We start from the raw sequence: 13,554 nt of genomic DNA, 5'->3' as shown, positions 1-13,554 counted from the left end.
CCAGGCATGTGTGGTTACATCCTCCAGGCCATGGTGTGAGGTCCCTGGAGCTGCCAGCCTGGCACAGACAGAGCTCTCTGGCTGGCAGCTGCTGGGTTCCTTTTGATGACCCCACTCGTGGGCCGAGGGCTGCAGGGGACCGGTCAGCAGAGCCTCTCACGGAGCTCACTGGGCTGTGGATCAAGTGAGGAGTGCAAGCCCACGTGGCAGTGCTTAATGAAACCTCTGAATGTCTTCAGCAGTGAGGGAAGTTGTGTTTAGGCTGAGGAACAGGACAGTCCTTGCAGCACTGCCAAGCACACGGCAGCAGTCGCCTCCTGCTGCTCCTGAGGCTCTGCCACACGTTGCTGCCTTCCCTGTTCAGTGCTGTTTGCTACAGTTCTGTGCAAATAAACCAAAACTGTTCTCCAGCCTCTTGGGTATTGATTTCTCTTTGTCACAGGCTGACACAGGGAAGAACCTGGTCACGCTGCCCTACACGACAGCCACAGCGACGCTGCGCAGTGACGAGACCATCTGGCTGGAGCCAGAGGTGATTTTCTCAGGGCCACGTCACGGTACGATGACACCCCAGCTCCCCCAGGTCACACAGGCCACCTGCCACCTGCACACCGTGTCCCACTAATCCTCAGCATTTATACATATTTATTTTTCCTTGCAGCCTTTGAATTCCCTCAGATCAACTACAGGAAGTACGGTGGGAAGCCGTACACGTACACCTACGGGCTGGGGCTGAACCACTTTGTCCCAGACAGGGTAACGATCAGCCAGTGGGGGATGGCTTCAGTTTGGGGACACCAAGGAGTATTTCTGAGCTCTGTGTTGTGTGTTGTCCCCACCTTTAGCTGTGCAAGCTGAACGTGAAAACCAAGGAGACCTGGGTGTGGCAGGAGCCGGATGCGTACCCATCAGAGCCGATCTTCGTTTCCCACCCAGATGCACTGGAGGAAGATGATGGTAATGATGCTGGGGGGTGGTGGAATTGGGATTGGGATTGGGATGGGGACTGGGAAGGGCTGTGCCAGGCTGGCTGCAGGGCTGAGATGGGACAGGTGCTAACACTGGTGGGAAATTTCTGAGGAAACACAGGAAAACTAAAATTAGAATAATAAAATTTTTGAGTTAGGAGGGACCTTAAAACTCATCCCATTCCACCTGCTGCCCTGGGCATGGACACCTTTCACTGTCCCAGGTTGCTCCAAGCCTTGAACTTGGCCTTGGACCCTTGCAGGGCTGGGGCAGCCACAGCTTCCCTGGGCAGCCTGTGCTGTGTCCCTGCCCGTGTCCCTCAGCATCGATGACACTCCTGGGATCTCTGGTGCCCCGAGTGCCAGGCTGCTCTCGCCTTGCCCAGCCGGGGTCAGACACAGCCCACACCCACCTGGGCCACACCCATCGTGTTCTCACCTTGCAGGGGTGGTGCTGAGCATCGTGATCAGCCCGGGGGCAGGGCCCAAGCCTGCCTTCCTCCTCATCCTCAACGCCAAAGACATGAGCGAGGTGGCCAGGGCCGAGGTGGAGGTGAACATTCCCGTGACATTCCATGGCCTTTTCAAGAGAGCGTGAGCACAGACAGCAACACCTGCCCGGGCTTCCTCCAGCTCCCAAAAGGTGCAGTCTCCGTTTACAGGTGACCCAAACTCCTTCCACAGCCCTCTGCATTTGTGGGGCTGCTTAACTCAGATCAAGCAGTTCAGTCTTGTCAATGATTCTTCAAAATGGTTAATCAGGTATTTTTTAAATGTGCCCTTTGGTATTATTTCCAGCTAAACCACCAGATGGGGGTGGTGGAGAGGTTCTGTTTATGCAAAATTAAACTTTGTAGCTGCAGCAGAGTGAAGAGGCTGAAAGAGCAGAGTTACCTCAGCACTTTCACACATGGTAACATTGTGTACAACTGGCTGTGGTCTGTTACATGGTTGAGAATTATTAGCTGTACTGAAGGATTCTGGATGAAACATCATCCTGGTCATTGCTGGGGTATGCTCAGGTATCCCAGTGGAGTTTTCCACAGCTGCTTTGGGAATCCCAAGAGTATGGCAGGCAGAGTTTTGTTCTTCACCCAGGCTGCAAACTGCACACCTTCCCTTGTGTGTTTTCTCCTTTCCCTTTCTTTTGTGCAAGTGCAGTTCCTTGATTTCTGGATTTCATGTTAAAACATGGACATGAAAAAATCAAGCAATTGTTACCCCTTGGGCTGACTTTGCTTCTTTAGAGTGCTACAGATGTTCAGCCTAATCCTTCCTTCTCCCAAAGTAAACTTTCAGCTGATGTTAAAAGAGGCTATTGTTGATTTATTGTTGATTTGGTTTTTTTATTAATATTAAAAGCAGATTTACAGTCTGGGATTCTTGTTTGTCTTCAACTGTTCAACACTTTTATTCATGGTATCAAAGAATTAGAAAATCTTTATACTCAAAGTTCTGGTAGAGGATTCTGGTTTGAGGGGTCTGCAGTTACATCCTGATTATGGGATGGGAACGGGGAGACACAGCCTGGTACTTCTTCTGTTCCATGATCTCCAAGCACTGGGCAATCACCTAATTAAAAACAAAAAACAATAGAAGCAATGAGCCTCAAACAAAAAAACCCCCAACCAGCACAACTCATTAGTTCTGTGCTTATTTATTTGTTCCTTCGGTTTGTGAAACACTGAACATGGTAACATGAACAGTGAAACTCTCTCTTATTTTCATGTGTAGCTCATAAAGTGGGAATTTCAGGGCTCTAGGACTAAAAACACTTCTTGGTGCTCTCCCGTTATCAAAGTTCCCATAAACTTCATGAAAATATTTACCATCCACACAGTTCCATAAATATTACCATATTTAGAAGGGTTGTGTTGTGATTTAACCCCAGCTAAAACCAGGACAGATTGAGATCTTCAAGTAAACAAACTTCAGAAGTGCAGGGAAGATTTTTATTGCTAACAAACAATCTAACAAGGAAAAATAAAAGAACAAAGGCAACAGCTTTCAGAAAGAACCTAAAGGAGGGAGGGATGTCTGCCAATTTCAAATCAATAAAAAGGCAGGGGAGCACCCCAAATGTACACAGCAAATTTAAAGGAAGAGAAAATTGCAAAAAGTGACATCCCAGGAGAAAAGAATGTTTTGGAAACAAAAGGAATTCTGAGGAGCCCAAACTCCAAAGAATGATGATATAGGTAATTATATGGAAAAAAGGGATTCAGATGCAGATTCAAATTATGGTAAAGTCAAAGGAGAGGCTCAGTGAGGAAAATCTGTGGTCAAGTAACCAGAATTCAAGAGAAAATTTTTGGATAAACTAATGAGGAAGAGACAGGATGAGAATTACAGAGAGAAATTCCATGGAGTGAGAAGTGGGAGCCCCAGGTCTGGAACCAGCACATTGCCAACCCTGGGTGAGTCATGTCCACCCACTGTGAGACTGGAGAATAAAAGGGCCTAAAAGGAAAACCCACCTTCCTGGTGTCTTGAGGAAGAATGATCCCATCATCCCAGAGCCTGGCAGAGGAGTAGAAGGCACTGCTTTCTTCCTCCAGCCTGGAGAGGGCAGAGAATTGAACTGGCTTAAAAGCACAACAAAAACAGCAGAGCAGTGAGAAGAAATTACAACTGAAACAGGCAAATCCATCCATCTGAGGAGAATGGGCAGCACTGCTGTTAAAATTATTCAGAAACCAGCAAATAACAGAGTGACCATTCTGCAGTAACAGGAAGACTCTAACAGAAAGACATTAAATTACAGTGAAATTTAAAATATTTTTTTAGTAGATCCATGTTTGTTTCATTAGTCAGGATGTGTTGCTCTGTAAGATGAACAAAAGTAGGTAATTTAACAATGAAATCCCTGTCAGGTTTATATTGAATGTCCTTACTTTGCCTTCAGCTGTTTGAGCTCCAGCTCCTCTCCTGTCCAGTCCCCAGCTGGTGGAACTGTGGGGAAATGTTGAGAATCCACAAGACCAACTCTTGCATTGGGCCACAGGAACAGAAAGTTTGGACTGAATGATCTCCCACACTGCAAGGGAAAAACCAAACAACAGAACAAACCCACAGAGATGAATCACAAAAAGGTGTCTGTGGGATGAAAGAACCAAGGGCAAGGCAGGATGGAACACAAGTGGATTTGTTTGAGGACAGACACCCTGTGCTGGAACCACCACCTCCCCACTGCCCTCAATATTTCTATTTTAATATTTCATTTTGAATTCCAAGCACTTCCACGTTCAATTCTTCCATGTTTGCTTCTCAGCAATCACATTCATTGTTGCGTTTCTTACTTAAATATTAGTTCAGAGCTCAGGCTCCCCAGCTGTGTTTTAGAAGTGCAGTGACACTTGAGCAGTGTGACAGGTGTGTCCCCAAGCCCTGGACTGGTGCCACCCATACCATGACGTAGCTGTCACTCCCAAAACAGCCTCCAATGACAATGGTTATTTTGGGAACTGCAGCACAGGCAACTGCAGCCATCATGGAGGCATGGGCCTTCAGCCTGTTGGAATGAGCCTCTGCCTGGAATAAAAATAGATATTTTAGATCCTTTAAGACTTTATTATAGATTCTCCCCACTCCCAACAAACTTGTATTTCTAATTTATATATTTATTTATTTATTTACAGTTCTGCAGAAACAGATCTGGGACCTAATGGAGGTTTTACTTTCCTTAGCCCAGGACAGATCCTACTGCCTTCACTTTCAAAAGAGAAATAGCCAATTTTCTGAAGTGTAGAGTTAGCAGAGGAATCAATAAGTTGTATTTCAATGTCAAAAGCACTGCAAATGCCAAACTTTCCAGCTTTGCCAACTGAACTGTATAATTTTATCCAGCCCTGCTTAAAATTCAAGTGAGAAAGTTCTTGAATCTTTCTATTAGCAAAATCATTATGAAGATTCATCAAGAGTGCTTAAAAAACTATTTTTCCTAACAGTTAATAATTCTGAAAATCTAACTTTAGGCCCAACAAGAGCTAAGGGTTGTTTGAAATGCATCAAAGCAAACATGCCATACCTGTGAGATGCTTGCAGGCCCTGCTGGCTGTGGAGCAGTGTTTTGGAGGAAGAGGATGGGAATTCCCCTCTGGCCACAGAGCTGGACAAAGTGGCTGCCCTTGAGAGCAGCATTGTGAGCCAGCTCCCCATTGCTGGCCACGATGCCCACCAAGTGCCTACAGAACAAACATGGACAGTTGGACTCCATGATCTGAGAGGTCCTTTCCAACCTCAGCAATTCCATGATTCTCCCTTTTGAACCCTGGGAATGACTGGAGTGGTGTGGAACCTGCTGAGGCCACAAAAGCTGTTGAGAAATGCACATCCATCCATTTGGATGGGGAATGCTCCCAGCCATACCCTTCCACATGGCCAAATCCTGTCACTAATTCTGTTCCATAAGTGGCCTTGAATTCCTGGAATCTGCTTCCATCCACCAGGCGGCTCAGGATCTGCAAAGAAATACACAGACTTGACTTTTCTAGAGAAATTGAGGTGAAAATAGGAGAGTTCTGCTAAAAGAAATGCTCTGTTCAAACAGCAGCAGACCTGAGTTACACAAGATGAGCACAGAGGGTCTTTGGGTGACTTGCTAAATGCTCAATATGCACAAACCACCCAATCTGTGTTTAGTTTAATTACCAACTGTGTATTTTAAGACAAAGGTCAACTCCAAAATCATTTTAGTTTTACAAAGCACAATTGTTCCTGGGCATAAAAATGTAAAAAAGCAAAAAGCAAACCCCAGTGTGTGCAGTTTTAGATTTTATGCAAAAGAAATGCTTGGTTCATATGGCTCATGTTCTCTTCCAACACAGTTAAAAGCTGCCTTCAAAGCTTTCTACAGTCAATTCCCTCAAGTGCAGGGACTCACCACTGCAAAGATACTGCATTCACATCCATGGAGACAAAATCTCATGTAGAACACAATGGAAACAGTGTGCGTAGCTCTGCATGTCTCTGCTTAAGCTTTAGTGTCTCTCCCTACCTCAAACAAGTTTGACTTGAGCTGTGTTGTTTTATCAGTCAGTAATTTCACCATTTCTTTTGCATTATTTGAATGCTTGCGGGAAGAAACAAAAAGGCAGGGGAAGGGAAACACAGACATTAAAGGGGTGTATGTTCTCAAGGCAGCCAAGAAAGCATCCCAACAGTGCATGGAAACAGCTGGGCAGCATTGGCACAATCTGGGATTATTTTATCTCCAGCAGGACTTCAGGTATTTACATATTTTATAATAAACATTTATATATTTTCTGTAATAAATATAAATTATTTATGATAAAGATTTTAATAATAAATTTAAATATTTTCTATAATTCCACAGAACTGTTGCCATCCTGCTCTGTTTCAGGATGAAACAGATGAGGTAGTAAATCAGAATAACATCTGGAGCTGTGGGATAGGGCAGAGTGAAGGATGCAGGAATGAAATCCCTGCTCCCTTACCAGTTTGACAGGAAGAGTGCAGCTGTAAGCCAGTGGTGCCAGGCCCAGGAGCTCCTCAGGGCTGTATAGGGGACTGTCAGGCTCCCTGTCCTGCTCTGGCACTGGCTCATAGTTTAAGGTGGAGACAACATTACGAATGCACTCATAGGCCTCCTCTTCTGAGGGTGCAAAATGGTCACTGCAGCCACTGACTCTAGGACAGACAGACGTTAATTAGCATTGAATTAATGAGTTCTGAATCCTGAGAGAAAACCCAAACTCTAGTGAAAAAGCTGACACTCTCCAAATGCCCTGTGGAAATACTGTGTGATTTGTTTCTGTGAATGAGCTGAAAGCAACCACTCAGTAGAATTTCCATGCAGTCCAATCCCAAATGAAACTCACAGCAAGGGGTTGTTCTTCCCCATGATTTTGTGTTTATCTGGATTAAACAAACACCTTGGCATCTATTTTTGTGATGCTGTTGTGGCAGACAATATCAAAAAGGGAAAAGAGGAAAGCAAACTTTGGGAATTATTTCAAAATAAGTGGTTGCAGCCAAGATATAAAGATAGGAATGTATTCCATGTAGCAAAATTGGGTTAAATATGAGTATTCTGGAAAACACTTGGAAAAGAGAAGATAGCATCCCTCTTCTGTAGCTGCTCACTGTGAGGCACAGAGGAAATTACTTGCCTGAAGTTGTTCAAGAAGTATGTGGAACAATAGAGATCCAAATCCAACCTGTCCAGTCCCTGCCTCACCCCATCAATAACATCATTTTACTCCCATTTGGCTGATTTAACCCAAATCCCTGACCCTGAGAAGGCAAGCCAGTGTAACCACAGGTTCACTCTTAGCTCTGCTCTGAAATGCCAATGCCACATTCCTTTCAGGCTGAGAGTGCTGAATTCCCTGGCTTTGAGAACACTCCACACACTGTGAGTGAAGCCTGGCTCCTCCAAGGTCCTCAGGAGAGACATCTTCTCCCGTGGCAGCTTTCACCAGGGGTGGCCCAGCCAGGAAGAGTGTCCCAATTTTATCAATGATCACGGATTCCTCAGCCATGGTGGGCACATAGGCACCTCCAGCCACACAGGAGCCACACACCACGGCCACCTGAGGGGACACAGACACAGCAGTGCTGGAAAGGGGACAGGAAAGGCAGAGCCAAGCCCAAAGCTGTTTCAGAAAGGCAGAAAGTGCTAAATCACAGCTTGGGGAACAAACCAGAGACAGAACAAAATTTACTACAGATTTACACCTTCTCTACACCCCCTGCACTCACTCCCCATGCCACTGTACCTGAGGGATTCCCATGGCAGACATGATTGCCTCGTTGTAGAAAACCCTGCCACCATGCAGCTTGTCAGGAAACAGCTCTGACTGAGGGACAGGGAAAAGAAAAAGAGATTTTCAATGGTAGCTGTGAAAGTTGATGCTTCCCTTTCACTCCATTCATTCCCAAACACACCAAAACTGACACTGGGAAGGTCTCCATTAATAATCACTCCTGAGCCTTTCATATACAGCATTCATTATGGTATTTATTCCTCTATACATTGTCAAATCCCTCAAAAATATCCATTTGCTTTGAAAGCATAGGTTAAGTTGTGTGATTTTTTCCTGAAATCAATATATTCTACACAAACTGACTGTGAATGTGGCGAAAGAAAGGGTGGTAATTCTGCTTCATCTGTGAAATGCCTTTGGCAGTTTCCTTTTTTGCTTAGTTTTGGATACAATTCCAGGTAAACTTCCAGGTAACTTTTAAAATTTAATAACTTTAAATAACTTTAAAATTCCAGGTAACTTTTCCTGTGTGCTTGCCCTCAGTGTGGAGAGAGAACAACTGCAGTCGTCTCTCTGACAGGATGATCTCTGCATTTCACTAAAGAAGCTGTTCACATTCTTATTTTGCAGTCAGAATTGCAAAACCTCCACTTTTAAAGGCCACAGAGCTTAGTGCACCACTGGCACAAACAGGACAATAAAATACAGAACACTTCAGAGATTCTGGAGTGAAAATAGACACCTCCCACTGTGTACAGAGAGACACAAAAGCAGTTCAGCACACTCACTGGAGTTTCTAACCCCTGCTCAGGTGGGAGGTGCAGGACCAGCCCAGGTGATGAAATAAATACTGATATTTTCTGCTCTGCAGAGTGCCAGCAGTACCTGCAGGGGTAGGAAGGCTCCCCCACTGTCCACCAGGTGCACAGACAGCAGCCTGTTCTCCATGGCAATTTCCTGGGCTCTCAGTTGCTTTTTCACTCCAATTGGGTAAATGGTTCCTCCTTTCACAGTGGCATCATATGCAATGAAGACACACCAGACCCCACGGATTCTGCCAATTCCTGCAAGCAGTACCACACATATTTATTTAAAGCAACAGGCAAAGCAAGGGGGGCAAACCTTTTAACTTTTTCAGGAGTTTTTCTCAGCAACGCTACATCAAGAAGCTCCAAATTAACTTGAAAATACCTCACAGGGAAAAAATCTACACTGTTCTCTGGAATTACAGTATTTAAAAAATTAATCTGAATGAGAGAAGAACCTCAAATAAATTTACTTACTTCCAGTGACAATGTAACAGGAAAAAAAACACTGTGACTCCCAATCCTTGAGATAAAAGGGAAGGCAGTTAAAAATTACCCCTATAAAGCTGGAAAATATAACAATCTGTGATTTTAAAAAAGGGTTTTCATACTGTTCTTCTAGTTACTTTCTAAACTGAAACCACTCTTCAAAACGCAATTTCGCTGATATTGAATGAAATTGAATGTCATTGAATTTCAATGAAATTTCGTTTTGAAGAGCTGTTCCAGTTTAAAGAGACAATGTCTGCATAGAAAACGCAACTGTCTGTGATTTGAAAAACACTTCAAAATGTATGCCACAGCTCCTGTTTCTCACAACAACTTTGTCCCCTCTCCTTTAAGTGTCAACAGCTGATTTGACACATCACCCTGCATTTTTTGAGACAAAAATTAGCAAGTGGTAAGTAGAATTACTAAATCTAGAAGAAATTAAAAACTGTTCTATCTCCCATTATAGTAAAACAGCAGTGGCTGAACTCTTCAGTTCTTCAACTATTCTGCTGGGAATAAGAACTTGATAAATCCAGCGTTCACTTTTCCGAGGAAGGCACTCCAGAGAGTAAAATATCCCATAACCTTCATTCCAAGCATCCTTTCCTCCCCGTTCCCCTTTCCCAGGGCCCCAAGATCCATTACCCGTGAGGCAGCCGGCAGCAGGGACATCCCCGTAGGGCAAGTGCAGCCCGGCCAGGGGGGACAGCTCCAGGAAATCCGCGTCGTCCAGCAGCAGCCGCAGGCGCTCCCGCACGAACACCTTCTTGTTGCGCCGCGTGTGCCGCAGGACGGCCTTCTGACCCCCTCCTTCCTTCACCCGCTCCAGCAGTTCCGAGTGCCTGATGGACAAAACACAAAGTTCCATGGGGAAAACTGAGAGGTGCGGTCACACTCCGGAGGGGAGGGACACGCACAGGGGAGAGGTGAGGCCGGAGGAACCTCAGGAGTTCAACGCGGCCGAGAGCAGGTCCTGCCCTGGGCCGGGAAAATCGCCAGGACAAACTCGGGCTGTGGGAGAAGGGATGGAGAGGAGACCGGGAGGATTTGGGGTGTTGCTGGATGAGAAGCTCAGCCTGCCCTGCCCAGAGGAGCCCCTGGAGCTGCTGCAGGGCTGGAGCCCCTCTGGAGCCAGGCTGGGAGAGCTGGGGGGGCTCCCCTGGACAGGAGAAGGATCCAGGGAGAGCTCAGAGCCCCTGGCAGGGCCTGGAGGGGCTCCAGGAGAGCTGCAGAGGGACTGGGGACAAGGATGGAGGGACAGCACACAGGGAATGGCTCCCACTGCCAGAGGGCAGGGCTGGATGGGAGATTGGGAATGGGGAATTGTTCCTGGGCAGGGGCTGGGCTGGAATTGCCAGAGCAGCTGTGGCTGCCCCTGGATCCCTGGCAGTGCCCAAGGCCAGGCTGGATGGGTTTGGAGCAGCCTGGGACAGTGGGAGGTGTCCCTGCCAGGGCAGGGTGGCACTGGGAGGGCTTTGAGGGCCCTCCTGACCCAAACCATTTTCCTTACAAGTTACCCTTTAGCAGACTGAGCTTAAATATATTGCACAGTTTTCACACAAATGGCATGAAAATGAAGATAAATTCACATTTTCAGATTATTGTTTTTCCAAGGTGCAATAAAAAGCAAGGGTCTATTATTTAAAGCAAACATTTCACTTTTCTTAGCTGTTTAAACAGTTAAAAACTGTTTAATAAAGCCAATAATATAACATATAATAATGAGGCTGTCATAATGTGCCTGTCCTGATTCAGCATGAACCTCCATGTTCCACCTGCTCTTGGGAATAATCCAGCCAAGAGCTTCCTCTGTCAGGCCCTGCAACAAGTTTATCTGACAAAAATCAGTAACTGGGAAGTGGAATAAATTAATAAATCTGGAAGATATAGTAAAAGCAGGGAATACTGCAGTGTCACAGGGAGGAAGTTATTACCCAATAGTATTGTCAGGGCATCACCATGTATAGGTAAAAAACTGAAAAAATGTAAACAAACGTGGTATGTCAATTTTGATCTTAAATAAACCAAGTTCTTCCTTTATTTCAAACACATTTCCCCCCCAGATGCATCACCTTTAACTGTAAATGTTGTTTGACACAAAGACTCACACAGCCCTTTGGGAGTGACTGTGATCTGAGTGTGGCTCCCTGCACAATCTGGAGGCTGGAAAAACTTTGGAGGAAAAGGATTTTAATCATGTCTTCAATGCCACCACAGGAGGGCACAGTGTGTTTTCCAAAGCTTTGCTTCCAGCTCGTGGATCACTCCCCTGAACAAAGCCCTTTGCAATTGTGCCGTCTGATCTTTCGGGACAAACACATAAAACACTTTTTTCCGTTTTATCTGTAAATTATGATGGACTGCAGCACCCATCCCTACTGTCAGGAGTGTGTGAGTCACCATTTACGTCTCTGCATTCAAAATGCAACACAAAACAAATGTTACGTAGGTCTGCAAAAAGTATTTCTCGGCAATATATGCAAAACAACACATGGCACTGTTTTAAATAGTTTGCACCTCGATTTGGGTATTTCAGTCAACATTGCACGGGCTGGTTTGTGTTGGAAGGGACCTCAAAGCTCATCCAGTGCCACCCTCTGCCATGGGCAGGGACACCAGGCTGCTCCAAGCCCTGTCCAACCTGCCCTTGGACACTTCCAGGGATTGGGCAGCTACATTGCTCCATGGAGCAAGTATTGCCCCATGTTAAAAGTCCCTAAAGTGCCATAAGTGACTCTTACACCATGCCACAAACAGCAATGCTCTAAAAACCCCACAAAACCGCTTCATTACCTTTTAATCACAGCCTCGCTGTTCCTTAAATTCTCTTGGAACGCGTCTCGGTACACGGCGGGGACACGTCCGTCTAGAACCGGGAATGTTTTGGGATGGCGCCTGGATTCGGGTTTATTACTTAAAAACCGGCGGGGAAGCAGGGGCTGTGTCCTTCCCCAGCCCTGCCCCAGCAGCGGCAGCTCCCGGTATTCCCTCTGGAGCAGGCAGGAAGGGGTTTTCTCCCGGTATTCCCTCTGGAGCAGGCGGGTCAGGGGTTGTTCCCGGTATTCCCTCTGGAGCAGGCAGGAAGGGGTTTTCTCCCGGTATTCCCTCTGGAGCAGGCGGGTCAGGGGCTGCAGCAGCACCGCCGGCCCGAGGCGCGGCCGGCCCAGGGCGCACAGCCGGGCCGGGCTCCACATGGCCCCGAGAGCTGAGGGACAACGAGCGGCAGGAATTAAAGAGCGGGTTCCCTCGGCCGAGGGGCAGCGTGGCCCCTTCGCCTCGGGAGCGGGTCATGAGGGGACCCCCTGACTCCATTCTGCCGTGAGGGGACACCCCGGTGCCCGCCCTGACTCCATTCTGCCGTGAGGGGACACCCTGACTCCAGCCCTGCATCGGGCGTGGAGAGGCGGCATTCCCGACTCCCGTCTTCCCGCAGGAGTCGTGGGGGGACACCACTGGTTCCTGCTTTGAGGATCGTGAGGAGCTGCTTTGACTCCAGTCGGTCGTGAGAGGACACCCCTGTTCCTGCGGGAGCTGTGAGGGGACACCCTCTGTTCCTGTGGGGGCCGTGAGGGGAAACCATGTTCTTGTGGGAGTTGTGAGGGGACACCCCTGTACCCGCGGGGGTCATGAGGGGACATCCCTGATCCTGCGGGGTTCCTGAGGGGACACTCTCTGTTCCCGTGAGGGCTGTGAGGGGACACCCCTGTTCTTGTGGGAGCTGTGAGGGGACATCCCTGTTCCTGCGGGGTTCCTGAGGGGACACCCTCTGTTCCCGTGAGGGCCTTGAGGGGACGGACACCCCTGCTCCCGCCGGAGCTGTGAGGGCACACTCCCTGTTCCCGCGGGGGCCGGGTTCCTGAGGGGACACCCTCTTTTCCCGTGAGGGGACACTGCCTGTACTCGCGGGGTTCCTGAGGGGACACCCTCTGTTCCAGTGAGGGCCGTGAGGGGCCGGACAGCCCTGCTCCCGCCGGAGCTGTGAGGGGACAACCCTGTTCCCGCGGGGGCTGTGAGGGGACACCCCCGGTCCCCGCCGTGCCACAGCGGCCGCGAGGGGACAGCCCCGCTCCGGGCCGTGCCGGGTGGGCCCAGCCGGGCCTGCGGGGCCGGACCGGGGCCGCCCGGGCCGGGCAGGGANGGCGCTCCCCGGCCCCTCTGGCCTCACTCCCCGCCCACCCCGAGCCCGCCCGGCCCGGCCTGGCCCGGCCGACCCTGCCGCCCTTGCCTTACCGCGTGCGGTCCCCGCCCGCCTGGCGGGGCGGCTCCGCAGGACGGCCCGCCCCCGGTGTCCTGTGTGCTGTGCCGTGTGTGTGCTCTGTCCCTGGTGTCCTGTGCCCTCTGTGTCCTCTGTCCCTGGTGTCCTGTGCCCTCTGTGCCCCATGCCCCGAGTGTCCAGTGCACTGGGTGTCCCCTTCCTTGTGCGTCCTGTGCCCCAGGGCGCTCCCCGGCCCCTCTGGCCTCACTCCCCGCCCACCCCGAGCCCGCCCGGCCCGGCCTGGCCCGGCCGACCCTGCCGCCCTTGCCTTACCGCGTGCGGTCCCCGCCCGCCTGGCGGGGCGG

At 48.7% G+C, this 13,554-nt stretch overlaps 2 protein-coding genes across 5 annotated transcripts in view; one reads left to right on the top strand and one right to left on the bottom strand.

Annotated features, from left to right (window-relative positions):
- The window catches only part of LOC120503225 (retinoid isomerohydrolase), a 21,686-nt gene extending 19,343 nt beyond the window's left edge, over nucleotides 1-2,343 (top strand). For both annotated transcript variants that reach the window (XM_039711536.1, XM_039711537.1), the window contains 4 exons: nucleotides 443-557; nucleotides 662-756; nucleotides 846-957; nucleotides 1,415-2,343. In XM_039711536.1, the coding sequence (XP_039567470.1) occupies nucleotides 443-557; nucleotides 662-756; nucleotides 846-957; nucleotides 1,415-1,566 (474 nt within the window). In that variant the 3' untranslated portion in view covers nucleotides 1,567-2,343. The remainder of the gene's footprint in view (nucleotides 1-442; nucleotides 558-661; nucleotides 757-845; nucleotides 958-1,414) is intronic.
- LOC120503226 (methylcrotonoyl-CoA carboxylase beta chain, mitochondrial-like) lies at nucleotides 2,304-13,554 on the bottom strand. Of its 3 annotated transcripts, none has more exons than XM_039711540.1 (13): nucleotides 13,523-13,554; nucleotides 11,788-12,199; nucleotides 9,640-9,836; nucleotides 8,582-8,760; nucleotides 7,709-7,789; nucleotides 7,344-7,522; nucleotides 6,425-6,617; nucleotides 5,337-5,428; nucleotides 4,996-5,152; nucleotides 4,377-4,499; nucleotides 3,863-4,005; nucleotides 3,446-3,527; nucleotides 2,304-2,540 (listed from the first exon to the last, which is right to left on the bottom strand). In XM_039711540.1, exons 2-13 carry the CDS (start codon nucleotides 12,186-12,188, stop codon nucleotides 2,457-2,459), a joined length of 1,911 nt encoding a protein of 636 aa, XP_039567474.1. In that variant the 5' UTR covers nucleotides 12,189-12,199; nucleotides 13,523-13,554; the 3' UTR covers nucleotides 2,304-2,456. The 3 variants fall into 3 exon arrangements, with proteins under 3 accessions (XP_039567474.1, XP_039567475.1, XP_039567476.1); XM_039711541.1 differs by lacking the exon at nucleotides 13,523-13,554 and adding an exon at nucleotides 13,225-13,312; XM_039711542.1 differs by lacking the exons at nucleotides 2,304-2,540; nucleotides 3,446-3,527 and having other exon boundaries at nucleotides 3,866-4,005; nucleotides 4,268-4,499.

This window comes from Passer montanus, unplaced genomic scaffold, assembly GCF_014805655.1.
Source record: "Passer montanus isolate IOZ18808 unplaced genomic scaffold, ASM1480565v1 scaffold25, whole genome shotgun sequence".
Taxonomy (NCBI): Eukaryota; Metazoa; Chordata; class Aves; order Passeriformes; family Passeridae; genus Passer; species Passer montanus.
Note: the sequence above shows the minus strand (reverse complement) of the source record. Positions and strands in the feature narration are given on the sequence as shown.

Bases quoted from the DNA above. Each gene is read 5' to 3' on its own strand.
- LOC120503226 (XM_039711540.1), bottom strand. From the start codon at position 12,188: ATGTGGAGCCCGGCCCGGCTGTGCGCCCTGGGCCGGCCGCGCCTCGGG. The intron at 4,006-4,376 runs GTATGGGTGGCA...TTTCCCTTGCAG, and splicing joins GGAGTGACAGCTACGTCATG to TGTGGGAGATCATTCAGTCC. The intron at 3,528-3,862 runs GTAAGGACATTC...TGCCCTCTCCAG, and splicing joins CTCAAACAGCTGAAGGCAAA to GCTGGAGGAAGAAAGCAGTG.